The following is a 27,675-nucleotide window of genomic DNA, read 5'->3' on the forward strand; positions in this document are numbered from 1 at the left end:
GAAACGGGTCCAAGTGGCTCTTTTTGTCTTAAAGGTTGCAGACCCCTGACCTAAATAATGCCTCTCCTCCCCCCAAAAAAACCTATTCTGCAAAAAACCATTCACTTACCTTACTTAGAAACATGGCATAGTAACGATGCAGAGGCAGATGAAAAGTGACCTGATTAGGCGTAGGCTGCAATGGAAACAAAGGTCGCTTACAATTCAAAGGAATAAACAATTCCATTTTGCACACTATTAAATCACTCATTATTTCCTCTCGTCTGGTAAAACCCAAAACTTCGACACGCGCACATACACTTCTGCTTTTACTCCAGAAATTGTGACGCTGCGCTCTTTTATTGCTGCAGACACAAAAGCAACCCTCCACCGGGTAGCTTGGCTCAGGGAAATCTCTTGCAATAAGAGAGGGTGGAATGGAGGTGCGTGCAATATAGATTTGAAGGGAAGATGCTTCTAAATTTTAAAAGAAGACCCTACTCCGTAATGCAAAGTCAAATACATTAGACACACAAACCTCATCCACAAAGTTGATAGCATCAAACCAATCCTGGAGTGCTTCTAGGCAGTATCTAACAACGTTTCGTGTGTATTCCTGCGTCTCCTGAAGCGGGATACAAAGGTTGCACAAATGGAAAAATGAACTCTCTGAAGTTAAACGACACAGCAAAATTTGCTAGAGGGCGCAAGCATCCCTTCCCTTTCCTCTCCTCTCCCAACGTATGATTTGGAACCTGAGTCCTGTTTCTAGTCTCACCTCATGTACACCCTCAGGGTCGAGAACCAATATTTATTTATGGATATGATCGGCAATCTGATATCTGGGGGAGGGGGATGTTTCAACCTACTGATAACAATTATACAATACTGTGCGATCAAAGTAAAAGAAACAGAAACCAAAACGAAACCATGGTCTCTGACAACAATTCTTCAGGAATGTTAACTCATTCTGTGCTCTTGGCAGTGGGGGCTGAGAGAATAAATGTACTTTCAAACTGGAGTCACTGGACCTGCATTTCTCTGTTTGATAAAAAGGCACATTTTTGAAGGACTTCCATCAAAAACATGAAAGCATTCTATTTATTATTTGCACATCATAACTAATAAAGCACCTGAACACATTTTCAGTTAACAGGACAACAGATTAACGAGCATACCTTCAAAAGGAGTTTTACTGCTCACCTTGACAAATATAGTTGATTAAATAAAAATTTAAGGGTGTTAAGCTAAGAGCACAATGCTATCATATTAACTGCAAGGTACACAACAGGCACTGGGGTGTGTGTACCAACTTAACACAAGGAGAGTGTACAAACTTTCTAAAACTGCATATTTCACATTTAAAATATTTAATCACTAGAGAAGCAAAGGGGGAGGTAATGCTCAGCTTACCCTGATTTTGCAGTGTGATAGTAGCCCCCACATTGGCTGGGCACAGGCCTCAAGCTCAGCGGCAAAAGCAGCATAGTAGGTCTGAGATTCAAACTCAACATGCTCATTAAGTTCTCTCTTGTTTAAATTCATTCCTTAAAAGATCAAGACAAGGTTGCACAAAGTTGCAGCTAACCAGTACGCGATCTTTTTCGCACCGTATACAATTCAAACACCCAGAAAATGAAAGTTAGTCATCAAACCCCTATCTAAGGTAAAAAGTAAAGGACCCCTGGATGGTTAAGTCCAGTCAAAGGCTGGGGTTGTGGCACTCATCTTGCTTTCAGGCCAAGGGAGCCGGCATTTGTCCACAGACAGCTTTCTGGGCCATGTGGTCTGCATGACTAAACAGCTTCTGGTGCAATGGGACACCGTAACAAGTGCCAGAGCGTACGGAAACACCGTTTACTTTCCCGCCACAGCGGTACCTGTTTATCTACTTGCACTGGTGTGCTTTCGAACTGCTAGGTAGACAGGAGCTGGGACAGAGCAACGGGAACTCACCCCATCGCGGGGATTCGAACCACCAACCTTCTGATCGGCAAGCCCAAGAGGCTCAGTGGTTTAGACCACATCGCCACCTGCATCCCCTAAACCCTATCTAGGTATATATAGGTATATATAGTTGGACAGTCAATACTAGGGCACATAATTAGCAAAAGTGACGCATACCTTGGAAAAATGATACAAAGTTCATCCATGTTACTAATAGCCTGTGGTCTTCCAAAAATTTCTTAGCCACGCTCTGGTGTGAAAGGATATTTATAAAGTCGCTGACAAGTGGCCAGTAGGTGTTGTTCTTGAGTAGAGCTTCCCCACAGTTCACTACTACATGCAAACTGTTTTCCTCATCTAAAAGGCAAGTAAAGTGGTTTTGAAGACATAAATGTTATGACTGCCAATGTTAAACATACTCACTGATGGAGCGTGCAAAACAGAGCTTCTATCTGTATCAGTACTTCCTCATTCACTTTACAACCACATTCCTTGTTTCTCCCAAACCTCACAAGGTGTCTGCATGCTAGTTAAGTTTCATGCCGACTTCCCGGATGCAGTGAACTCTGAATCTGGTCTTTATGTCTAAGACTGCAGCAGTAATGATCATCTCCAACATTTTCTCTCTTTTACACAAAGCAGTCTCTCTGTCTGGATGTTCTGGTAGAGGAATGGAAGGGGAAGGATGATGGGGCTGTTTTCCTTCTATTTTAGCCATTTTTCACTCTTTCAGCTGGAAAGCTTAAAACAGACCCTCCTCCACTATAGCCCACAGGTGGGTAAACTGTGGTACTTGGGTCTAATTTCATGGGAGTGCAGAGGATGGAGAAACAAGCGGGAAAGAAGGGAACAGGGTAAGAGAGACGAAAGGGTGGCCCACCTTGGACTCTAGCCCTGTCAACTGCTAGCATAGAGTCCAACAGATTGCATCCCCCTTACAGAAAGAAGCCTAAATACAGGCTGAGAATATTCTGTGTGTGCCTCTCTAGTGCTCTTAAAGCAAATTCTGAATTTGACTCACCTTGCAGCTCACTTTTAATAAGGCAACTCTCCATCATGTACAGTAGGACAGTAACCATAATATCAAGCAGCTGGCATTCCTCTGTCACTTGGCGTGCCAGCTCCTCATTGCTGAACAATTGGACACTAATATGTACTATTCTGTTAGACATGGTATCCGATTCATGGCTTTTCTTCAGGGTTTTCATAATAAAAGCATAGTGCTGCACAAAGGTTTTAGTAAAAGCAATCTGCAGGGTATAAAATAAAGGTTAGCATTACCATTTGCATTCCCAACCCCCGAACAAGTCTCAATAAGAAGTGTTACTGAAAGTATATTAAACCAGTTGTTGCACAAAACCAAGACTAGGATGCCATGCAATGCAATTACTTTCCAAGTACATGTGGCCCAATCCAATTATTTCAATGTACTTTATGTGTGCCTCACTCTGCATTGTATCAGACTATACTTCTGCTAACATGAATGCTTTTTAAAAATCTGTTAATGAGGACCAAATGTCCAGGTAAGTATCATCTAGAGGACACAATGGGCATGTTGGTAAAATTACATCTCAATGTAACCAGGTGGAATATGAACAAACCTTCTGCCCCTGAACACAGTCATTTCACTTCAATTCTGTGTCCAGGGTAGCTATCTACCAGCTCCATCTGGTACGCAGGCTGAGACCCTACCTGCCCGCGGACTGTCTCGCCAGAGTGGTGCATGCTCTAGTTATCTCCTGCTTGGACTACTGCAAGGCACTCTACGTGAGGACACCTCTGAAGACGACCCGGAAACTACAACTAATCCAGAATGCGGCAGCTAGACTGGTGACTGGGAGTGGCTGCCGAGACCATATAACACCGGTCCTGAAAGACCTACATTGGCTCCCAGTACGTTTCCAGGCACAATTCAAAGTGTTGGTGCTGACCTTTAAAACCCTAAACAGCCTCAGCCCAGTATACCTGAAGGAGTGTCTCCACCCCCATCGTTCAGCCTGGACACTGAGGTCCAGCTCCAAGGGCCTTCTGGCGGTTCCCTCATTGCGAGAAGTGAAGCTACAGGGAACGAGGCAGACAGCCTTCTTGGTGGTGGCACCCACCTGGTGGAACGTTCTCCCATCAGATGTCAAGGAAATAAACAACTATCTGACTTTTAGAAAAACATCTGAAGGCAACCCTGTATTGGGAAGTTTTTATGTCTAATGTTTTACAATTTTTAATGTGTTTTAAGCTTCCCAGAGTGGCTGAGGAAACCCAGCCAGATGGGTGGGATATAAATAATAAAATTATTATTATTACTTTGCACAAGGAAACAAGCCAGGAAGTCTTCAGCTAAGTATAGTTTCCTGTTACAACCCAACCAGGAAACAATGGTTAATGTATCTGGAACAAGCTAGGAATTGTGAATTGAATTGTGGCTTCATATCCTGAAGCGGTTAGCCATAGTTTGCTGATTCAGATGAAATGGAAAACCTAGAGTTAACAGAAGAGTCAATCCGGCAAAGAAAGAGAATCTGCTATGTGAAAGGGGAATGAGCCTTGTTCGTAATGCAGCTTATTAAGCAGTCTGAACTGGCACCTGTTATCATATATGGTAAGCCCTTAACAATAAGTTGGAGCTATCCAAAGCACTCAAGTGCTAAGAAACCATCAAATGTGTACAAATCTTAACCTTTTCTTGTAGGCTCCATTAACGGTTGAAATTTTGCACTGTGTTTCAGAAAACTAAAGGGGCAGCTAGTTTCCACATCCTAGCTCTGCAACTCAAAGAACAGTAACTGCAAGCTATTGCATGCCAACCGTGAGGAAGCACCAGCTACAGAGACAGCACTCCTTCCAATTATGGCTCATAAAAGAAACAGGCATTTTTACAGGTTTTTAAATTTGTTCCTTCTAACTTAGTCTGAGCTATTTATGTTCTTTTGCGCTATTTTCAACCAGCAACCTTATGCTACAGTAAAAATAAATAAATGCTGCTTTCGAAGATGTTCTGCAATACCTACCCCGTGCCCAATGCAAACTGCAATGGGGAACTGTATGCAAACTGAAGCGGGGAAGTGTTCTGACAGGAAAGGAAAGAGGAAACACACAAATACCTTATAATCCTGATCTGGAAGCATGTTGAGTAAGAAAGTTACCATCTTCTGGGGAAATTCATATTTTATTGTCCAAAATAATAATTCTTCTAGAAAACATTTATGCTTCAAAACATCCATAATGGATTGATCTGTACAAAAACAAGTAATAAAATTGGAAGGAGGTTGTTAAGAAGTATTGTTAACTCTTTAATATTTTTCTACTAACAAAAAAGAAAAAGTCTGGAGTTTATTACTAAGAGAAAAACTAGATTGGGCAAATCAGTACATCTGGCTGGCCCAGGGAACTTTATTTTCAGAGCGTTGTTGTTGTTGTTTTTTTGCAAAGAAGACTTCAGTACAAATCTTCCATACAATTCAAATCACACACAGCAACTACAAACCCCATCATATAAACAGGCCGGTGTTTTTCATCTCATCTGCTCAAAGCTTAAAAGGCTGCTTAAGAATTAGGTACCATAGTTGCAGAAAATGGAGGACAGGAAGAAAAGTGTACACAACAGCTTGCTGATCATTCATAGTGAATAATTAAAGGTTACAGATACAGGAGGATACAAGCAATGATCTGCAACCTACAGATCTGGTACATATGGGCACTGGTTAGAATTTCAGCTTTATTCTGTTCCTATTATTCTACCGAAGTCAAGGCCCTCCAAACCCACAATCTTGTCCTAAAGTAGATCCAGCAAGCATTAAAAATCAAAACACACACTATATACCCTTTTCACACAAAATAGCCTACTGTTTTTAAAAAGTACTGTAAAAAGGTGCATTTCTGAGTACTGTAAAGTAATAGAGAGAAAACCAAGACATATCTAAATTAATTGTTTTTCCTAACTACTGATGGCTGAATGGCTTGTGGAGGGTTGTCTTTAAGGATAACAAAGTGAGCATAATAATACTGAGAACCGGCACAACACATCCATCAAATGCAGTTTGACACGAACCATATCCATGAAAACGATGTGCAAATTATACTAATTGCATGCCATCTGGCAGCTAGGTTACAATCTTTTCTTTCTTTTTTTTGGACAGTCATCTTTCATGTCTTGTCACACCATTCAGTGCAATTCTGAAGGGGTCAGCCGCTCATAACAATTTGCACCGAGGTTTCTCAAAAAGCAGGGACCCGTCAATGCACCCCGGGGCAATTTCAGAGGGGCCTCAGTGTGCCCAATGCCTAGTCGCTTGCCTGTCCTGCCCCCAAAAGGTAAAAAGTAAAGGGGACCCCTGACCATTAGGTCCAGCCGTGACCAACTCTGGGGTTGCAGCGCTCATCTCGCTTTATTGGCCGAGGGAGCCGGCGTACAGCTTCCGGGTCATGTGGCCAGCATGACTAAGCTGCTTCTGGCGAACCAGAGCAGTGCACGGAAACACCGTTTAACTTCCCGTCGGAGCGGTACCTATTTATCTACTTGCACTTTGACGTGCTTTCAAGCTGCTAGGTTGGCAGGAGCAGGGACCAAGCAACGGGAGCTCACCCCGTCACGGGGATTTGAACCGCCAACCTTCTGATCGGCAAGTCCTAGGCTCTGTGGTTTAACCCACAGTGCCACCCGCGTCCCTTGTCCTGCCCCCTAGGTAAGGTAAAGGTACCCCTGCCCATACGGGCCAGTCTTGCCAGACTCTAGGGTTGTGCGCTCATCTCACTCTATAGGCCGGGAGCCAGCGCTGTCCGCAGACACTTCCGGGTCACGTGGCAAGCGTGACAAGCTGCATCTGGCGAGCCAGTGCAGCACACGGAACGCCGTTTACCTTCCCACTGGTAAGTGGTCCCGATTTATCTACTTGCACCCGGGGGTGCTTTCGAACTGCTAGGTTGGCAGGCGCTGGGACCGAACGACGGGAGCGCACCCCTCCACGGGGATTCGAACTGCCGACCATGCGATCGGCAAGTCCTAGGCGCTGAGGTTTTACCCACAGCGCCACCCGCGTCCCACTGTCCTGCCCCCTAGCCCGTGCCAAAGCTTTCTAGTTGGACCAATGCCTGGAGCTCTATGCTTGCTGAGTGAAAGTGAAAGTGGTCAGGAGAGTGGAGGAAGGGAAGGGAGGCCTCCAGGGGTGTTGCTGAAGAGAATTAGAAAGTGAGATATTATAATTATAATTATTAGTGATAAAATAACCTGAGAATAGAAAGGAAGGCGCTAGAGAGTAAAGCTGCTAAAGGAGGAAGAAGTGAGGGGGAAAGGAGCAGAGAGGAGGGATGAAAGAAAATGATTGGGGGGGGGTTGAAATAAGGTACAGAAATAAGGTACAAGTTGAGTATGAAAGGAGAATCATGAGAAGAAATTACAAGGTGAAAAAGTTACGGGGAATGGATAAGGAAAAATATAATAGAAAAAGACTTTTCCATGTAGACCCTCTGGTTCAGCAACCTCTGCCTAAAACAGAGGTGGTGAGTCACAAATACCTCCAGATCAAATGCCTGTACAGTGGTATCTCGGGTTACATACGATTCAGGTTACAGACTCCACTAACCCAGAAATAGTACCTCGGGTTAAGAACCTTGCTTCAGGATAAGAACAGAAATCATGCAGTGGTAGCACAGTGGCAGCGGGAGGCCCCATTAGCTAAAGTGGTGCTTCAGGTTAAGAACAGTTTCAGGTTAAAAACAGACCTCCGGAATGAATTAGCGTATTTTTCGCTCTATAACACGCACCCGACCATAACACGCACATAGTTTTTAGAGGAGGAAAATCCGTAGGCATGCCACCCATAGTCATTCCCTCCCTAACACGCACAGACATTTCCCCTTACTTTCTAGGAGGAAAAAAGGGAGTGTTATGGTGCAAAAAATACGGTAAGTACGTAACCAGAGGTACCACTGTACTTAGCTCGTAGAAAGCTGAGCCATGGACTTCCTTGTCCCAAAGAAAATATTGTGTAATACATACACACACACATATACATATACATACACACACAAAATTACATTTTAAGGGTTGTATCAAACACTGCAGCTCTGCTGCTACATCAGGTTTCCATGCATACACCAGAATTTCCTCTTCTGCTCTTGTCCTCTCCAACCCCCAAGGAACCCTCAAAATCAGCTCCAGAGAGTTGGGGGACCTACCAAAGAAGATTATGGGGGGATGTGGCGGTGGGGTGTGTGTGGAGAAGAAACAAAAACCCCGTATGATGCAACTCTAAGAACTCTCTTCATCGTTCGATCAAGGGGCATTTTGCAAACTTACTGGCCGCTTACAGGAAACATATGCAACCAATACAAAACACTGGTGGCAGCAGTGAATTCTGGTGAAAGTATGTCATGCCGGCATATTTCTCAGTCTTTTCTCATACTGCATTCTTCAGCCAAGACTGATCAAAAACTGATCAGGCTTGGTGACCTCAAGATACAAAAACACAAAAGTAGCTGACAAACTATCTGCCATGTACCTTTGGTGCTGCTGCTTAGTTTTACCCTCTTGCGTTTCCCCACGTCTTGGCTACCATCTTGGTCCTCCTGAGATATGGAAAGAGTTTGAGAGTGGATCAATATAAAATGTCTTACTGTCAAAGACTATATATTGCTATGAATATGCTTTTCAAAGAAAAAAGAATGAAACAAAGGAACGGTTTAATTATTGCAGCAACTCATTCCAATAATACTGTAAGGAACTCAAACTCTTAATAACATATTCTTCATTGGATTGGTCTTCATAATCTTCCTTAAACATTCCTTCCGCTGCTTCTAATTATGTTTACAAATGCATAATCTGAACTATGGGGATTTGTTATTGTTGTTATTTGATTCTCTATGAATTGACTTCAACTTGTGGCTTTAGAACCAAAACAAAGAATGGCACATCTTCCAATTGATTTAATGGTTTTATTCAAGTTCTGGAGTTAAAGGTATTACATGTCAGTTGCCCCAACCCTAAATATATTTACTTGGATGCAAATACTGTTAGTTTCAATGGCACTTGCTTAGAAACATGCACATTTAGAAACGTGTGCACAGCCTAAGTAGAAAGCAATCATAAAACATTTGAATGCTTAAATACTATTAGTATTTTCTAATAATTAATTTTATTCAGCAGCACAATGAATAAAATGAACATACTTGGCACCAGTATGTTGAAAGCTTGGATAACAGAAAGCTATTTGGGTGGCATCTGAGTGGTAAGTCTTTCCTAGTAATCTATCCTCCCTAGATGGCAACCATATATACCGTATTTTTCGCTCTATAAGACGCACTTTTCCCATCCTAAAAAGTAAGGGGAAATGTGTGTGCGTCTTATGCAGCGAATGCAGGCGGGAGGCTCTGTCAGCGCTCCCTTTAAAGAGCCACATGGAGTGTGTGTGCGGCTTTTCCAGAGGAGGGAGAAGGGCTGCCCAGAAAAGCCCCCAAGAGCCGCGCTCCCTTTAAAGAGCGCATGGCTCTTGTGGGAGGAAAGCCAGTAGGCTTGCTTTCGCAGAAAGCCAGGAGGGCAAGAGGGATCTTTTGCGCTCCCTCTTAGCTCAGGATGCTTTGCGTACCTTTCTTATTTCTTGTTTTCCTCCCCTAAAAACTAGGTGAGTCCAATCGTCCGGTGCGTCTAATAGAGCGAAAAATACGGTAACTATGCATCCCTTGCTTGTTCTCACAGTCTTGACTATTATCACTAGAAGATGTCTCAAATCCAGCTCCTCCTCATACAGGGATTGGGGGGGACGCAGCTTTTATGTCCCCAGAGCCAACTCAGAATACTGTAGTCACTTAAGACTGCAAGAATTGTGAACTGTGCAAATGGGAGGAATGGGAAAGAAAGACCTCTCACATAGATTTTTTTGGCCTCTCGTGGGAAGTCTGTCTTCATATGCAGTACCTGCTCACCAATATGTGGCAACACAGAAGTATACGGAGGCAAAAACAGTTGAAATACATCAGTGTTTTAAGGAAAGAAGAAGCAACAGAGTACATTTACTCGCTTGCAGATAGATGCAACTAGATCCGCTTAGTATTTGCAGAGCTGAAAATGGAAACTCTGATAAAACACAAGCAACTGAAGAATTTACTAGTATCTCACCAGATGTCCTTGTTTTAGATTATTTACATGTAGAAGCCTTGAACGAGACGTGTCAGTGCTAACTCACAGTTTTCTGGATAAGATTACAAGTGTGTTATTTGAGACCTTGACTCTGCTCTCTCGTAGGCAAGTGCTCTTTGTTTTAATAAGCTTGCCCATAATATGCATTTTACATCTACTTCAGAGAGAGATATACACACAGGATTGTATCTAGTTGTGGTTCTGCACTAATGGAAACCATTTCTGATAATGTAAGGAAGGGTACATAACTTTTGCTAATCCTCGCTATCCACTACTGCCCTCTGCCATATCTCATATCAGGAGGGTCTCCTAAGCTGTAGGAGCAGCTCTGTGTACAAACCACCACTTGGTTCAACACGGGCACGCAGAAATGGGTTAATAAGCTGTGATTAACAAAAATTGGGTACTCTTGCCTTGCACAAGCACTTTTTGCTAGCAGACATTATTGGATATGCACACACACACACAGGTTAATAAACTCTTTAGTGATCTGCATCCACTTAAATACTAGAAAGGCAAAATTAAATAATCCAGCCACCAGCAAGTACAGTGGACGCTCAGGTTGTGAACGTGATCCGTGCGGGAGGCACGTTCGCAACCTGCAGTGCCGTGTCTGCGCATGTGCATGTTGTGATTCGGCGCTTCTGCGCATGCGCTGAAACACGGCAGTAACCCGTTCCAGTACTTCCGGGTATGGCACAGTGCGCAACCCGAAAATGTGCAACCTGAAGCGTCTGTTACCCAAGGTATGACTGTATAAAGCACTTAGATTTGTTTCCTGTACCATTTAATTATTGAAGTTTCTTTATTTGAAAATTCCCATATTTGCATCTGTTATTGAAATGATCCTTCCTAACACCACAAGCAGTAAGTCAGGGTGTGCTACCCTCCTATTCCCACTTTCCCCTATAAAGATCATTGCACCAGATTCCTGTCTAAATCCTAACCTTACATATTCCATCCCTCACAATAAACTGTGCGAATATGAAGTGTCTTAAGTTTCATTTTCAGCTGGGCCTCATTAATTCAGGGATTTAAGTTCATCTTCGGTTACACTTCCATTTCTTAAAAATAGCTTTGTTTTTAAAAACTGTGAAAGTACAGCAGCACTTTGAAACATATTAGCTTAAAATAGCACTGCTAAAAGCATAGCAGACTCTGCTGCACAAACAACAACAAACTTCTAATAAATTGTTCTGGATATAAACCAATTATTTCCCTCCTCCAAATCTGTTTAATTACAGTTCAGCATTAACCAGAAATCATTTGCAAATGTTATAAACATGCAACATGTTCATTTTGCAATTACATCTGAAAATGACTCTGAAGCAGCCATCAATATGTTCATTTTGTTCCTGAAGGTGAAAAAAAAATCGAAAATACTGCAAAAAGTTTTGAACTAAGGTTTTCAAACAAAAATACCGTATTTTTCGCTCTATAACACGCACCCGACCATAACACGCACATAGTTTTTAGAGAAGGAAAATCCGTAGGCATGCCACCTGTAGGCATTCCCTCCATAACACGCACAGACATTTCCCCTTACTTTTTAGGAGGAAAAAAGTGAGTGTTATGGTGCAAAAAATACGGTACTTTTCTTTTCCTTTTTTTGCATTTTATTCTGGCAACTTTTACTGTAGCCTGTTATGCAGAAATTGAGTTCATAAAGCTTTCTTTTCCTAGCACTGATATCAGTATCAATGAAAGGTTCACCAGTTATACAGTCATACCTTGGGTTGAAGTTGCTTCAGATTGAGCGCTTTCGGGTTGCGCTCTGCGACGACATGGAAGTAATGGGATGTGTTACCTCCGGGTTTCGCCACTCGCACATGCAGTAAAAATGACGCCACGTGCATGCGTGGAAGCGGCGAATCGCGACCCGCACAGACACGGGTTGCATTTACTTCAGGATGCGAACGGGGCTCTGGAACGGATCCCGTTCGTATCCAGAGGTACCACTGTATCCTGTTGAGTCAGGCTACTGTTAAGAACCTTTTATTTTTAAGGTGGACTATTATTTGCCATGGGAGATCCCCGTCATTTACATGTTAGAAAAAGTAGGACTTCAGCATCTAAGTGTACGAAAAACTAGAGGATGCACGCAGTTGCAGCATATGACTCCTGGTTGCATGCAGATGTGGGAAGAGCTTCAACAAAATCTTTCCTGTCCAGTAGCCAAGAACACAGTTCTAGATTAGAACCAGAGACGGAACTACTGAAACAGGAGGCTCTTTCCCCATTTCCCCACTTTTCTCCTCTTCTTTACAAGGTAAAGGGGTCTCAGGAAGATGCTTATTCAGCATCTAATCTAGCAACTTTACAGAGTCCTACGTCAAGTTTACAAGAGGTCTTGGGAAGCATCTGCAACTCATAGGTACTTTATTATTTCTGTTTTTAAAATGTGTATATATAAACACACATATGTCGTTAGTTATTTGCCTAGCATAGTTAACGTGCAGAACAATACCATGCACGCCTACTCAGTGTTCCAACAGGACTTACTCCCAGTTAAATCCTAAGCATGCTTTCTAGGAAATAAACCCCATCAACCTCAGCAGGGCTTACTTCTGAATAAACATGCTTAACAGTGCCCTGTTAGAAATAAGTATTCCTATCCTACAAATTCTAAGAAAAGGAACCTGGTTAAGAACAAGCCGTTGTTGTCAACACAAGAGCACTAGAAAGATGCAGTTGAAACACAACCTTCACTGCCTTAACACTAGTTAAAACCTGCCCCAGCATGTGAATCTGACATAGTAATGAGTTAGCGTTATTTCCAGAAGTTGCTATATACACTGCGATCCCCAGTGTTGCTAAAATTAGTTCAGCGAAAGCAGTATTAACAACAAGCCTCCTAGGGGAGAAAGCAGAGAGGGACTGGCCCTACATAAATACAAAGAGCTGTGTTTTCTGCTTAATGGCTTATAGGGCTGACACCACCAGTCTACAGTACATGTTAGCAAAGGCAAGCATGATAAAAATTAGGGTATTTCAATTTATTTCACATATTATTGTACTTTATTTTATTTCTGAAGAAATCTCACCTCATCTGAAGAGTCACCTTGCCCTGAAGCTGGTGTAGCACCTGCAAAACCTTGAGAAATTAAACATTAAATTATCTTTTCTACTTCACACACAGCTAGACAAAAGAATCATCAGATAATTTCATTTTAAAATAATACCACCCTCTATCTCTCCACGTAAGTTTGGATTTATCTTTCGAGCATGGGCTGCATTAGGTCTAGCAATACTGGAAATAAAATACAAGGAGGAAAACGGTAAATACTTTAGGAAGTGCTACGTGTGGTTTGGGACAATGCCTGGAACAGTGCAGAAATGCATGTTGCTGGGGGTAATGCTGCTGCTGATAATGAAATGTGATCTTGTGCCACACAATTACTAAGCGCTCATTCAAACTTACACATTTTCTAATGGATAGAATCAAAGGGACCCAAAGCTTCCATTGCAATTTACTTCTGCAAGAACTGAGATACTCCCCCCACTCATAGCTGTCAACTTACAGATTTGAAAATAAGGGATCAGCAGCCTCGAAAATAAGGGATCAGCAGCCAAAATAAGGTATTTTGGCATAGCTTATACAGAAATCGGGTAGTGATGGAGCCATGCTGCTTTGGCTGCGACTGACTGTGTTTTACAGGGAGTTGGACTAGATGATCCTAAGGGTCTACAACTCCAACCAAAGAAGAGTGGCAGACAAACTGATGAACGACGTCGAGATGGCAAAGCTTACAGGAAGAATTAGAAACCAGGAAGAGGACCTCTTTAATAAAGAATGGGGAAAGTTTATAATTTAGCTGAAAAGCTATTGTAAAGAGTTACATACATTGGTAGGATTGACAGAAAACTTGTAGTAAAAATTTGAACTATGGATGGACAAATGATTTCTAAAAATAGAGTTAAGAAAGGGATGCAGAGGGGGAAATCACTACATTAAGATGCTGCACTGGTTGGAGGGTATGCTAAGCAGCACGTTGGGGCTGCCATCGTCCTGGCGCGAGGAGTTCCATTGGCCCTTCCCTGCCCAAGGGGGGGCGGAGGGAGAGAGACTCTCGCCCACGCCGCCCACGAGCCCGGCATGAGGCAGTTGCTGAACAGCGGTGGCTGCTGAAGCGCCGCCCTTCTGCGTCCCTCCCCATCCCCTCCTCTTCCTCCTCCCTCAGGCCACCTCATCAGCCGCCGCTGCCGCCTCCGGCTTCCCCTGGCAGCGCGGTGGAAGTCTCGCAAGAGAGGGGCTGCCTGCCCGCCCGCCGCTACCCATCTCCTCACAACGCGCCCCGAGGGGGAAAAGGGAGAGACGGAAACGCGGCAGCTTGTGCACCCGCTCTCTTTCGCTGTGGAGGACCCCGAGCCGCTGCTTCCCTCCCAAGCCAGGCGAGCATGAAACCCGAGAAATTTAAGGGGCATCATCAATAAGGGATAGCAGCGGGAAATGGCACTGGGATAAGGGAGTTTCCCACCAAATAAGGGACGGTTGACTGCTATGCCCCCACTGTAGCAATTGAAAAGGGGTTCTGTTTTCCTCTCTGTATCTGGTACTGTGTAGTTTCGACTGCATTCTGTCAATTCTTTCAGAAGCAGACCTGTGGCAATGCTGTAAGTCTAAGAAGATTCTTCAAATAACAAAGATTTTTTAGTAAATAAATAAATAAAGAGACCTTGAACTACTGAAGAGCTTGCGCCTCCAGCTGCTTGCTCCTGCCCTCCACATGCAGCCTTGTCTTCGGGAAATGTGAGTCCAGAACCTTTCAGAGCTACAAGATATTTCTCGTGGCTTTTCTTCGCACATGCATTTTCTGCACCACCTGGAATGTATTTCAAAAGGTTTACGTTCACTCTAGGAACCAGCCTTACCAAGCCTTATTGCAGGGGTGGCCACCTGTCTGCAGATGTGGTGGTGTGCAGCTGGTCAGGGGCTGCATGCCAGTGGGCAGGGCAGAGCCTGGCATTCCTCCCCCTTGCACACATATTCTCCCCACCTCACAACAACAGTTTAATCTTCCCCTTTGCAGCTGCATCAGGAACTCTGATGCAACTTTAACCATTAAAGTCTGCACGCCACCCCCAGTAATCCTGATGCAGCTAAAAATTCTGCCCTCTTGCTGCTGTCGGCAGTGCAGGGGTTGCAATTTCAGCTGCACTGAGAGCTCTGGGCAGGCAGATCAAAGCCTGTACTCCACAGCCATCCCAAGGCAGCTAAAACTGCTGCCCCCCCCCCACTGCTTAGCAGCACTGTTACAGCAACCCTTCCACCACTGCCCAACTGACAGCTGATCAGATGCAGAAAGTGAACTGGGTTTCCTGGGGCTTAGAAGGCTGCACTATGAGCAACCGAGGAGAAACACAAAGCCCTTGAGTTGCTCACATGTGCTTTGTAGCACGAAATGGGTTAGAAAGTTTGGCTACAGATTTTAAAAAAGAATTTAGCCCACAGAATTAAATACATTTTTGGCTTTGCAACACAATAAATGTCCTATAACTCATTTGATGCATGGGATTCACATACATTCCTTCGAGCAGTGTTTCCAATGTGCTTTGTCATAAGGAAAATTTGTTGGCAGCACATCTGCAACTACCACAAGACCAGTGTGGAATTGTGGTTGTGTGTCACAGAATCATAGAATCATAGAGTTGGAATAGATCACAAGGGCCATCGAGTCCAACCCCCTGCCAAGCACAGACTGTGACATCACCGGCAATAATAAATGCCACTCCCTTCTCCCGTGCCCACACTATTTTGTGACTTTTTAAAGTGCAGAATGCATGGTTAATACAAAAAAACTCCTCAAGACGTAATAACACACCAACTCACCAGAGCTAAGATCTTTATAGAACTGCTGATTTGTCAAAACCTGAGTAAGGACTGAACGCATCGCTCCTCCCATTTTTGTCAGATCTTCCAGAAATGAAATGTGGGATTCCAATATCTGAAGGACTTTGTGAAGGTCTTTTTCTGATGGAACATCAAGAACTGAAAAACAAACAAGCAAGAAGTTTGTAGCAGATTGAGCAGACCGTTCTAGCTACTTTGTGGCTCCTTACTTGTTATTCTGTTACAACATCACCCCATCCCAACACTTAAAATTTTAGATTATACACCCCTTGCTGATTACAATATTTGTTTGAGACATAAGCCACTCACATCTCTATGATCAATAAAGAAAAAACAGTAATAAACTTTTTAAACCAAGCAACCGGCTTTTCTTTTCCTTTTATATTCAAGACAGGATGTTGGAAGTTCTTGTTTCCTTTCCACAGAGTGATGCCTTTCATTCCCTCAATTCTAACATTATCAGGTATCTAAATTCTTCCCTTACTGTCAAACTATCATTATGGCTCTCAGTTATCTTAACCTCTATCTCAGCATTCACACCATGGCTTACTCCACTCAAAGTATAATTCTCTCCCACTCCACTCTCTTCTGTGTAACCCAGGACACTCTGCATCAACTTTCTCTAGGATTTCAGCTTTCCTCCCATTTTGCAAAATATAAGGAGTTGCTTACGTGGGTGGCAGGGAGCAGACTAACCTCAGCTTCACTGATCATATTCAACTTCACAATCCTGACAATCACACTTTATTAAAAGCCCACTTGCAATTCACCAACAGTTTGAAATCATCCTTACCTTCAGAACAAAACAGACTGTCACAAAAATGAAACTAACAACCCTGAGAATCTGCCTTGTGAACTTTTCCAAAAAATATTAATAGCATCCATACCTGGTTCATCATAGCCTTCCCGCAAGTACTGAATAAGACAGAAGATGAATTGTGGAAGAACTAGTTCTGACATTATCAACAGATCTTTTGGAACAGACGGAACTTCTGAGCTTGATTTTATCCGATGCCTTTTGCAAAACCTACAAATAAAGTTATACAAAGTTATACTCAGCCACCTAATTAATAACAAAGAACTGATAGTTGCTAATTTTGAAACCCCCCATGCTATGGCTGCGTATGTAAACATAAGCTAAGTAGGACTTTTTTCAAGGGGAACTAGTTCAGGCACCTCTCAGGTGGGCACCATTGCCATTCTGAGAGAATAAGGGAGGTTTTCCAGCACCCCTTTTTCTAGAAAAATAGCACTGATAATAATATAAAAAAAGCATAATGGGTCCCAGATTCTTACAGAAAACCAAAAGGCAGGACATGAGTGCAACATCACTTTCTTTCCTTGCAAGTTCCAATAACTGATATTCAGAAGCACAGCCACTGTTAGTACCGTAGTTGCCACTGATTACCATGCCCTCCATGAAACTGTCCAATATTATTTTAAAGCCATCCATGTTGGTGACTACCTTGTGGGAGCAAATTGTACAGTTTAACTGAGTGAAAAGGTACTTTCTTTTGTCTGCCCTGACTCTTCCAACATCCAGATTCGTTGGATTTCCCCAAGTTCTGCACTGTAAGAAGTGAAAGACCTTTCTCTATTCACTTTCTTCACACCAAGCATAGTTTTACTCACCTTTTCTCTAAACTTAAAAACGCCAACTGTTGTCACCTTTCCTCACAGGAAAGGGAAGTTGCTCTATCTCCCTGGTCATTTTGGTTGTCCTTTTCTGAATCTTTACCAGCTCTATTGAGCTGAAGAAACGAGAACTCTTTATACCCACCAAGTAATGCAAAACTATCCAAGTGATGGGAAGCCTGTGACCTTCCAGATTAGGCATAGGCAAACTCGACCCTCCAGATGTTTTGGGACTACAACTCCCATCATCCCTAGCTAACAGGATCAGTGGTCAGGGATGATGGGAACTGTAGTCTCAAAACATCTGGAGGGCTGAGTTTGCCTATGCCTGTTCCAGATATTACTGGACTCCCAACTCCCACAACTACTTATGGTCGGCTACAGATTCCCCATTCCTGCCATAAACTGTAGAGAAACTGGGAAGAAAGTGCAAAGAAAAACTCTAATCATAGCATTTCTCACAGCTCACTGATATAGGACTTGCCATACAACCATCTGTACTACCAGACAAACAACTACTGGATCTTGCAGTACTAGTTGGAATGCTTTTGTTTGCACACATTCAGAAAGCACAGTTTCTCACCCAACTTTAAATGCTACAACAGAAGCAAAGTTACAATTTCAGGAGAAATGAAAGAGAAAGAAGGATTATAGTGTCTATTACATAATGCTTATATCAAATGAGAAAATACAGGTCTGGAAGTCAACTGAAGCTCTTTCAACACAAAAGACAAATCACAAATCCAACACAGAGAGAAATCAAACTATTTGCAGATAATTTAGAGCTTATGTAAGATGTGATTTGCCTTGACCACACACAAAAACACTGGACTATCCTTGCAGCAGCAAAAAATACCAATAAAAGAAAAGCTGCAGATACATTAAATGTTTGAGGAAACAGAGACTCCACGAATTACAAAAAAGTTTTTGGGAGAACAGAATCTATGTAATTCCTCCTAAGACATAACTGAAGAATGTTTCACTTAAAGGTCTGGTACAGAACACATTCTCAGCTATGCATGAAGAGTTTCACTCAAAGTATGCCCAACACCACTTACTTGAATAAACCACTGAAATAACCTTTGGCTTCTATTTTGTTGCCCTGCCAAGTACACGTTCCTGAAGGCTTGCTGTCAAAGCAAAATCCTCAGTGGATTTTTTTTAATTTCTCATATGACTTTCCCTTCTATAATTTATTCAAAATCTCACTTTACTTGTCATAGCTAAAGTAGTTTCCTTAGATATTAATGATCTTGGAATGATCTTTAGTTAAAGAGCATCCTCTACATAAATACAAACGAAGTTCTTTTATTTGTTTTACAACTATATTAAAACATAACAGCTATTTCAGAAGTGCGTATTCAAGACTCACGTACAAAATTAGTCACAGAAAAAATGTCACAGAAAAGTGTAGAGGTAAAATTATAATGTCAATAAAAATGTTTCACTAATAAATCATAAGCCTGGGGTTGTTGTTGTTTTAAAGTACAACTGGATAAATTTTAAAACAGAAAACCACTCAGTGATTTAAAAAAACTGTTTCATAATTGCCTGGATTTACCAAAAAGCATCTTTTAGCATTTGACTAGATTGGGGTTTTCGGGGGTGGGGTGGTATTGGACAAAAGCCACATTGCAAATATAAACTACCTGATTCTGAGCTTCTATGCTCTAATTTATAGCCCCAAAATCTCTAAAGTGTCAGGGGGAAGAGGTAGATGAATAATTAAATCCATCTTGATTTCAAAGCCAAAATGTATTCAGGCAAAGCAAATATTAGAAAGTTTAGTTTGACAAGAGATTGTGTATGGGTACACAGCACTGTGAATCATAGCTTTACTGACCAACATTCATTGGCTCAGCAGCCAAGGAGGTTGTTTTAGGAGACGTTACACTGGACACAATCAACCAGGGATTTCAGCAAAAAAAAAAAAAAAAGTAGTGCCAGGCAGGATATGACTTGAACTTTATTTATTTGCATGGTAGAAATTTTTGCTGTGGCAAAAGTACCAAGAAACCTGATCTTTCACATAGCTGTTATTGTTGACCTGAAAGAGAGGGCAACTGCTTGCTCTGATGAAAAACGTAAAACACAAAACAGATAAAGGATGATCTTGACTAATACAGTCTTGATTGGTCTGCTGAATATTCACACAGACCATGGGAAGGGTAGACAATATTAAGGAGAGGTGAAGAATGAATGAGAACAATGAGAAAGAGAAAAATCTAGAATTGTAGAGGCAAATTCCTATTCCAGAACTTGAAACAGTCCAAAAGATCTCAGCTGTAAACTAAGAAGCAACACACAAAATGCAGTAGCTCACTTTCCTCCAACCTCTTCAGTTACCCAAATGGGACTGGGGTTTTATCTTTTATACTTGATAGCTCCTTAGCTTAAATAGTGACGTCTAGCAAGTCAGTGGGAAGAATCAGCAGATTTGCCAAGACATAAAAGCGACCACAAAGTCTCACTGGATATTAGTTACTACAGCAATTAGCATACTCTTCTGTTATAAACACATTCACTGTTTTCACAAGATACATTAATTAATGCAAGACTGTTGGGAATTAAATACTAGTTATTACAAGTATCAGAGGAGGTGGTAAGCCTTTTTCTGGAAAGTGGGGTTCACATGTTTGAATTCTCAATTTAAAAGTTTCCCTGAACATAGAAACTAGACTTCTTTCTGATATGCCAGTTTTCTCTGTGTGTGTGTAATATATAGCATTCAGTTAGGTGAGCTCCCAGCTTTACTTTGAAGTGGTAGATTTACCAATTCATTTTTCAGTCAGTCAACTTTATTGTACAAAGCCAAAGGCCTTTACAAAATATAAAATTCCAACACAACACATGAATTAAAAGAAAGATTTGCTATGGAATTACAGAACAACCATGTATGCCATCCCCCAGGGGTAACAAAACATTGGATAAAACAGAGGTCAGCAACCTTTTTCAGCCATGAGCCGGTCCACCGTCCCTCAGACCACGTGGTGGGCCGGACAATATTTTGGTGAGGGGGAAATGAACGAATTCCTATGCCCCACAAATAACCCAGAGATGCATTTTAAATAAAAGCACACATTCTACTCATGTAAAAACACACTGATTCCCAGACTGTCCATGGGCCGGATTGAGAAGGTGATTGGGCCGCATCCTGCCCCTGGGCCTTAGGTTGCCTACCCCTGGGATAAAACTTTACAATACGCTATAATTCTTGATATGACTAGAATGCAGCTTCTTGGCTGCTAGTGCAAATTGATTTTGCAGAACTTCCATATTGTACTTTGCTCCAACTTCCCAGATTTCTATATTTGTGCTATAACTTTAGCCATAAAGATCTTGAGAATAGCATTAATTCATTGGTTTCCTTTTGTACAGAAAAATCTGCTGAGCTGGCCAATGGACCTGGGCTCTTGATAATTTAACGGCACCCAGATGTAGCTTCCAAGAGAGTTTCTCATTGACATGAAGTCCAAAGTATTTGAACAAGCGGTCCAATTCAAGGAGAAAGCCATCTAATGACCACCTGAATTTAGGTTCCCTATGGCCACATGTAACAACCTTACAATTCCATTTGTTATTTCAGGGAACTAGGCCTAACTGAGTTCATTTGCACATCAACTTCAAGTATATAATCCAGGAAACATCTTTATTGGCTTTTGCTACATCTCCTTCAAATGTGACGATATTGGATTTGTCAAAACACACTGTTACTTGTCATCCAAAAGAGTATTTGGAACATCTGAAAACCGCATTCCAACTTCATTGTCCCCACATTCACATTGCATCGATGATCAACGATGCAAACTTCAACAAGAAGAATCCAGCAACACACGGCAGATTCTCATAGCAATTTAGCAGTCAAACAGATGAGGAAGCAATCTTTTTAGAAACTATGACAACTGCATTATGTTATTTCCCCCCATTGAATTTATAAGGCACAGCTACATTTTAATTATAGGCTTGCCTGCTGTGATGACACAGCATTAGCACACAAAAATAAAAACAGCCAAGTTCCACAGCTGGCACTGCCAACAATGGACAGTGTCTATCATGGTGATCAGACGACACTTGGGAATTGTTTACAGACTGGCATACCTTCAGAGTTCACACTTCAGTCCTTACTAAAATGAGAGTCGGGGATAGGATGACTCCAGCTATCACATGTGTTCAATATGACAGCTAGTGACTCTTCCATAATTTGGCAGCACTTCATCGTCTCGCCCTGCCAATAAAACACTACTGCGCTGCTGAAATTACACCCTCACAGCTTTACATCTGTCCATTACTGCAGCAACAGCAGGTACTCCCACCCTCGAATGCTTCAAAAAACAACAAGAAGCCGCTTAGCACATTATACCCTTTGACTTCTACCAGGAACCACCACACTGCAGGGAATCCCAGTAGTAGTACCTCTAGTTACAAACTTAATTCGTTCTGGAGGTCCATTCTTAACCTGAAACTGCTCTTAACTAGAGATGTACTTTTGCTAATGGGGCCTCTTGTTGCCGCTGCGCCGCTGGCACACGATTTCCGTTCTCATTCTGGGGCAAAGTTCTCAACTCAAGGTAACTCTTCCAGGTTAGCGGAGTTTGTAACCTGAAGCGTTTGTAACCTGATGTATTTGTAACTCGGGGTACCACTGTACAATTAAATAATGTAGGATGGGGTGGTTGACTCCTGGCCTAGAGGCCAAATCATGCCCCCCACAAATTTTTTCTGTCCCCCCACCCTACCCCATAAGACTCCTCCCATTTTGGAAGTGGTGCCAATAAGACAAAACATTAAGGAGATACACAGCACTATGTCTCCGGCCAGCTCAGAAAAGTGAAAAAAGGTAAAGGGTAAAGGACCCTGGACGGTTAAGTCCAGTCAAGGCGACTATGGGGTTGTGGTGCTCATCTCACTTTTCAGGCTGAGGGAGCCAGCATTTGTCCACAGACAGCTTTCTGGGTCATATGGCCAGCATGACTAAACCGCTTCTGTCGCAACAGGGCACCATAACGGAAACCAGAGCACACAGAAATACTGTTTACCTTCCCGTCGCAGTGGTACCTATTTATCTATCTGCACTGGTGTGCTTTTGAACTGCTAGGTTGGCAGAAGCTGGGACAGAGCAAAGGCGGTCACCCCGTCGCGCAGATTCGAACCGCCAACCTTCTGATCGGCAGGTCTAAGAGGCTCAGGGGTTTAGACCACAGCGCCACCCGCTTCCTGTGCCAGCTCAGCACTTTGCTCGGAAGGCAGACTGTTCATTCCTGGTCATCAGACTGATCATATAGATTAGAGGGAAGGGGCTGATAATGGATCAACTGAGGAAGGGGGCTCTGTGTATATGTGGGCTACATGCATGCACAAGCAAGATTGCAGGGAGACTGCAGCAGCATCCACAGCACCTAGAGGTTTCACAAAATGTGTAAGTGGCACTCAAGCCAAAGCAGGTGTGTTGCAGGAGCAAACTTGGAAGTACCTCCTTTCCACAGTTACCTTCTACCTGTAATGAGGGGAAAGAGGGGGAGCACACACAAATTGTATCCTGGGACAGAGTAACACTTGAACAGGCTGACAGTCTTCTAAGCATCACTCTTCCCCACAAATTATTTCAGCATCCTTACCTGTGTGTCTATCTTCCCCTGCCCCCACAACTGGAGACCCAAATTCTACAATCTTTTCACTCCTTTTAAGTACATTAATGTACACAATATTTCTACTTTATGCTACACAAGAACAGGAGTAAGAAGCACTGGGTTGTGCAACATGAAGACTGTACAACAGCCAAGGGGGGGGGGGAATCCTAGGTGTAAGACTGTACACCAAACCTTGCAGCATCACTCAGTGCCTACATGGTCTATAAAACCCACCCAGGCACATACAGACCAACACAACCAACCAGTAGAAGAATAGTATTGTACGTATGGCATGGTTTGGAGCAAAATCTGAAGACTGATTTCTGGGTTAGTTACTCCTTATCATGCTTTTGTGCATAAAACCACATGGATGGCATGTGTCTGTAAAACCACAAGATCATAGGTTTGCTGGCATTCTTGATCAACGTGATGAAATGTATGATCATGTGTGTTCATTCCATGGGCATGCATCCATCTGTCTTCTCCAATACAGTGGTACCTCGGGTTACATACGCTTCAGGTTACAGATTCCACTAACCCAGAAATAGTGCTTCAGGTTAAGAACTTTGCTTCAGGATGACAACAGAAATTGTGCTCCGGCGGCGCGGCGGCAGCAGGAGGCCCCATTAGCTAAAGTGGTGCTTCAGGTTAAGAACAGTTTCAGCTGAAGAACGGACCTCCAGAACGAATTATGTAGTTAACCCGAGGTACCACTGTACATACATTTCTCTCATTTCACATACCATCAAATACTCAGAAAATCCCTGGTTTGAAACTCACCTCTCTGTCAGATAACTGGATCATGTTACGCATTTAGACCATCTGAAAGTGCTACAGAAATGTTTACTGTTACAATGCTCCACTTTTTACTCTTTAGTACTGGTTTCACTCTCAATGTTTTCACATAAGCATGTGCAAACCATTAACTTGTAACACGCATCAAGGATGCATTTACAAGACCATCATTCATAGATTAGATACCAGCAAGATTCACCGGTCAAGATTTGCATAATATACGCCTGATGATTGTTATTTTCTCCCCTTGGAATGCATACTTCTGGATGAAGTGAGAATTTCAAGCCACATGACAAACCGCACAGAGGTAGCAAACAAATAAAGAGTGCTGTGACATCTTAAAGCCTTTCACATTGCAACACAAGCAGTGGAAGTCGGTGCACATTAAGGACAGAAGGCAGAAAGGTCAACCGTGGGTGGAGCAACAGCAAATGACACACAGAACAAATTAATTCTAGTTTTGCCCCAATCCTACCAAGTTATATAACGGGGAGGCTCCAGAGAAGGAAGCCAACAATCAGTGCCACCTCCTGGACATGATACAAGGCTGAAGGAGGGCAGGGGGAGACTGCCTAAGGCCAAACTGCGGTTGGTGGTGCACGGCCACCTTCGCCCCAATGAAAAAACCTCTGCTGGACCAAGGTTTCCATAAAGCCCACTTCACCACATAAACTTATTCCACAAACAGGCTGCAATTCTGCATCCATTATTACTGGTATTGGGAAGCTTTTAATGTCTGATGTTTTATTATGTTTTAATATGTGCTAGAATAATGAGCAGGGTATAAATAAAATTATTATTATTATTATTATTATTATTATTATTATTATTCAATCAATGTGTGCAGCACTTTACAGAGTACACGAGTCCCATTTAGTTCAGTGCGGCTTTGCTTCTGAGCAGACACTCCTAGGATTACACGGCACATATGCCCTGTGGAACGCCCTCCCCGCAGATGTCAAACAGATAAACAGCTATGTGGTTTTTAAAAGACACCTGAAGGCAGCCCTCTTCAGGGAAGTTTTTAGTGTTTGACGTCGTGTCGGGTTTTTACTATTTTTTGTCGGGAGCTGTCCAGAGAGCTTGGGCCAACCCAGTGTGATGAGTGGCATATAGCTAATAATACTACTACTAATAATAATAATAATTCTCAAAATAAAAAAATTCCTTCCAGTAGCACCTTAAAGACCAACTAAGTTGGTCTTAAGGTGCTACTGGAAGGAATTTTTTTATTTTGAGTATGGCAGACCAACACGGCTACCTATCTGTAACTGTAATAATAATTCTGTTGTTGTTGTCCGTCTGTGGAGTCAAAACAGAGCCCATGAGCGCAAAAACATGCTTGCACCGGGTTACTTAATAGGATGGATTAGGTCAGGTTTTTGCACACACTCAACTGGTCCTCCCTGGTACTATTATTTTCACCATGATTGACCGTGAAAGGGAGGGAGGGTCTCTCGCTTTTCTCCCAGATGCCAGGGGTGCCAACTTGAATAAAATATTGTGCCTGTGTGTGTTTTTCCAGGTAAAGACCCACCTCACATCACCGATCGCATGACGTGGCGCACAGGCACCATTTGAAGGGCAGTGCCCATCCACTTCGGGGGTGCCCCCTCGGGTATTTGATGGAGGGGTGGGGGATTGGCACCCCCTCGCAGACACCCGCCCGGGAGGCCTTCCCTTGGCCTTCCCCCCACCCTCAGCCCTAGACAAGCGTCTCCCCTCAACCCCCCCCCAACCCAGCCACCCAGGTCCCCCCACCCGGCGCACTCACCCGGCCTCCCGCATGACGTTGCCGTCGCCGCAGTCGCAGGCTCCGCCGGCCTGGCTGCGGAACATGTTGTAGTCGTGCCCGGCGTGCTCGCCTTGGTGGAAGCACTCGGCGCAGAGGCTCATGCAGGGCGAGATGCCGCACGTCCGGCACCGGTAGGCCACGAAGTTGGCGGTCCACACCAGGCCGCACAGCGTGGCCGGGTCGTAGGCCCGCACCGCCTGCACGAAGCTGTCCCACGGCTCGCCGCCCGCCAGCAGGCAGCGGCACCACGCCAGCGCCTCCGACACCGACTCGCCGCCGCCGCTCGGCGGGCTCAGCACCGTCTCCAGCAGCGCCCGCAGCTCACCCGCCGCGGCCTCGCTCTCGTCCGCGCTCAGGCTGAGGGCCGCTTTGAGGCGCGACGCCGTGGCCCGCTTCTCCTGGGCGCTCGAGCCCCCGGCGGCGCCCGCCATGACGGCGGCGGCGGCGGCCTTCTCCCCCCTCAGCAACCGCGACGCAGCTCCGGCCGCCGGGCTCCTTCGCTCGCGGCCCTCGCGGCTCCGCTTTCCCCTCCCTTCGCCGCCTCTCGCGATAGCCGGGAAAGCCGGCGCCCTGCCCGCCCGCCCGCCTCAGGCCGCCTCCTCGGCTCGACCCGCAGCCGCCGCCTCCTTCTGCCACGGCTGGCTCCTGGCGGCGCCTCCCCGCCCTGATGTTACTGTACACACACCCGCCCCCTCCGGTGTGCAGCCTCCGAGGAACCTGCGTGTTTATATATGTACGTGTGTACAGGGCGGGTTGGTGCGCCTGCTAACACGCGTGAAACGCAAAGCGCTCGCGGCGTTCACACGACACGCGGCGAGCCAAGCGGCGCGTTTCGGCCAAAGTGTCCACTCAAGAAGCGAGACGCGCGTCACGGAGGCCCGACCCAACTCTTCAGCTAGAGGCATAGGAGCCAACTCCTAGGGGCCGGAGGGATACCCCACTTTCCATAAAACATTTGAGGCCAAAGTTAATGGACATTTTGCACCGCATCCGGTGATCGGTCATGTGAGGTGAGGTTTACCTGACCCACCCCACAATATTCTATTCAAGTTGGCTCCTCTGGGTTGTGTCTGTCAGGGCAGTTGACAGAACAAAATCAAGATATAAAGCCACAAAATGTAAAATCAAAATAAAAGCAACAACCTGCCAAGTACTGTTCCCCAAACTTGGGTTACTAGAGCTGGTTGGTTTTTTTTGGACTACAATTCCCATCATTCCTGACCACTGGTCCGGCTAACTAGGGAAGATGGGAGTTGTAGTTCAAACACAACTGGAGACCCAAGCTTAGGAAACGCTGGTTTTAAGACAAGCATGTCCAAAGTCTGTTTCGAGGGCCTAATCCGGCCCCTGTGGCATGGCAACAACTTCAATTCTAAAGAAAGCTCAACAACTTTGGGGTAAAATCGTAAAAAAAGCTCAACAACTTCAGTCCTCAGCAACTAAGATCAGCTTTCACACATGTTCAGTTCATCAAATCTGGCCCTCTTTGAAAAAAGTTTGTGCACCCCTGGGGAACAACTGTGTGGGTGGCATGCACACAAAGGGCCTTCGAGCTACACATAAGGAAGGTTTAACGACGTTTTTTTGACCGATAGTCCTTCACTTCAGTGACCTACTAGATTTGGAAGCAGTGCTAGATGACCAGAAAGGTAGAATAGGCCATGGGCAGAGAGGGCTGCTGACCCCTCCCCAAAATTAGTAAAATCAAATCTGAGGTTCTATCCCCTGCTCAACAAAAATCCTGGCTACGCCCATGGAGCCTATGGGTTCCATGCCTTTTAGGGGCCCCACAATAACGGATTAAAATAATATTTATTTGTTCTTGAAAGAAAATAACCAAGGAAGGGTATTCCACCGTATGTACTGCTGCCTTGGATGCACCCCACTACTCATAGCACTCTATTAACCTCTGTCGCCG

The 27,675-nt window shown here is 43.9% G+C and overlaps 1 protein-coding gene across 1 annotated transcript in view; it reads right to left on the minus strand.

Annotated features, from left to right (window-relative positions):
• UBR3 (ubiquitin protein ligase E3 component n-recognin 3) overlaps positions 1–26,283 on the minus strand; it is an 89,290-nt gene extending 63,007 nt beyond the window's left edge. The window contains 12 exon segments of the mRNA XM_082210354.1: positions 110–175; positions 518–604; positions 1,393–1,526; positions 2,104–2,283; positions 2,948–3,176; positions 5,025–5,155; positions 8,421–8,487; positions 13,099–13,148; positions 14,731–14,877; positions 15,885–16,043; positions 16,793–16,932; positions 25,737–26,283. Coding sequence (XP_082066480.1) covers positions 110–175; positions 518–604; positions 1,393–1,526; positions 2,104–2,283; positions 2,948–3,176; positions 5,025–5,155; positions 8,421–8,487; positions 13,099–13,148; positions 14,731–14,877; positions 15,885–16,043; positions 16,793–16,932; positions 25,737–26,188 — 1,842 coding nt within the window. The 5' untranslated portion in view covers positions 26,189–26,283.
• Between the last annotated feature and the right edge of the window lie 1,392 nt (positions 26,284–27,675).

Source organism: Podarcis vaucheri, assembly GCF_965113315.1.
Source record: "Podarcis vaucheri genome assembly, chromosome: 1".
NCBI lineage: Eukaryota > Metazoa > Chordata > Lepidosauria > Squamata > Lacertidae > Podarcis > Podarcis vaucheri.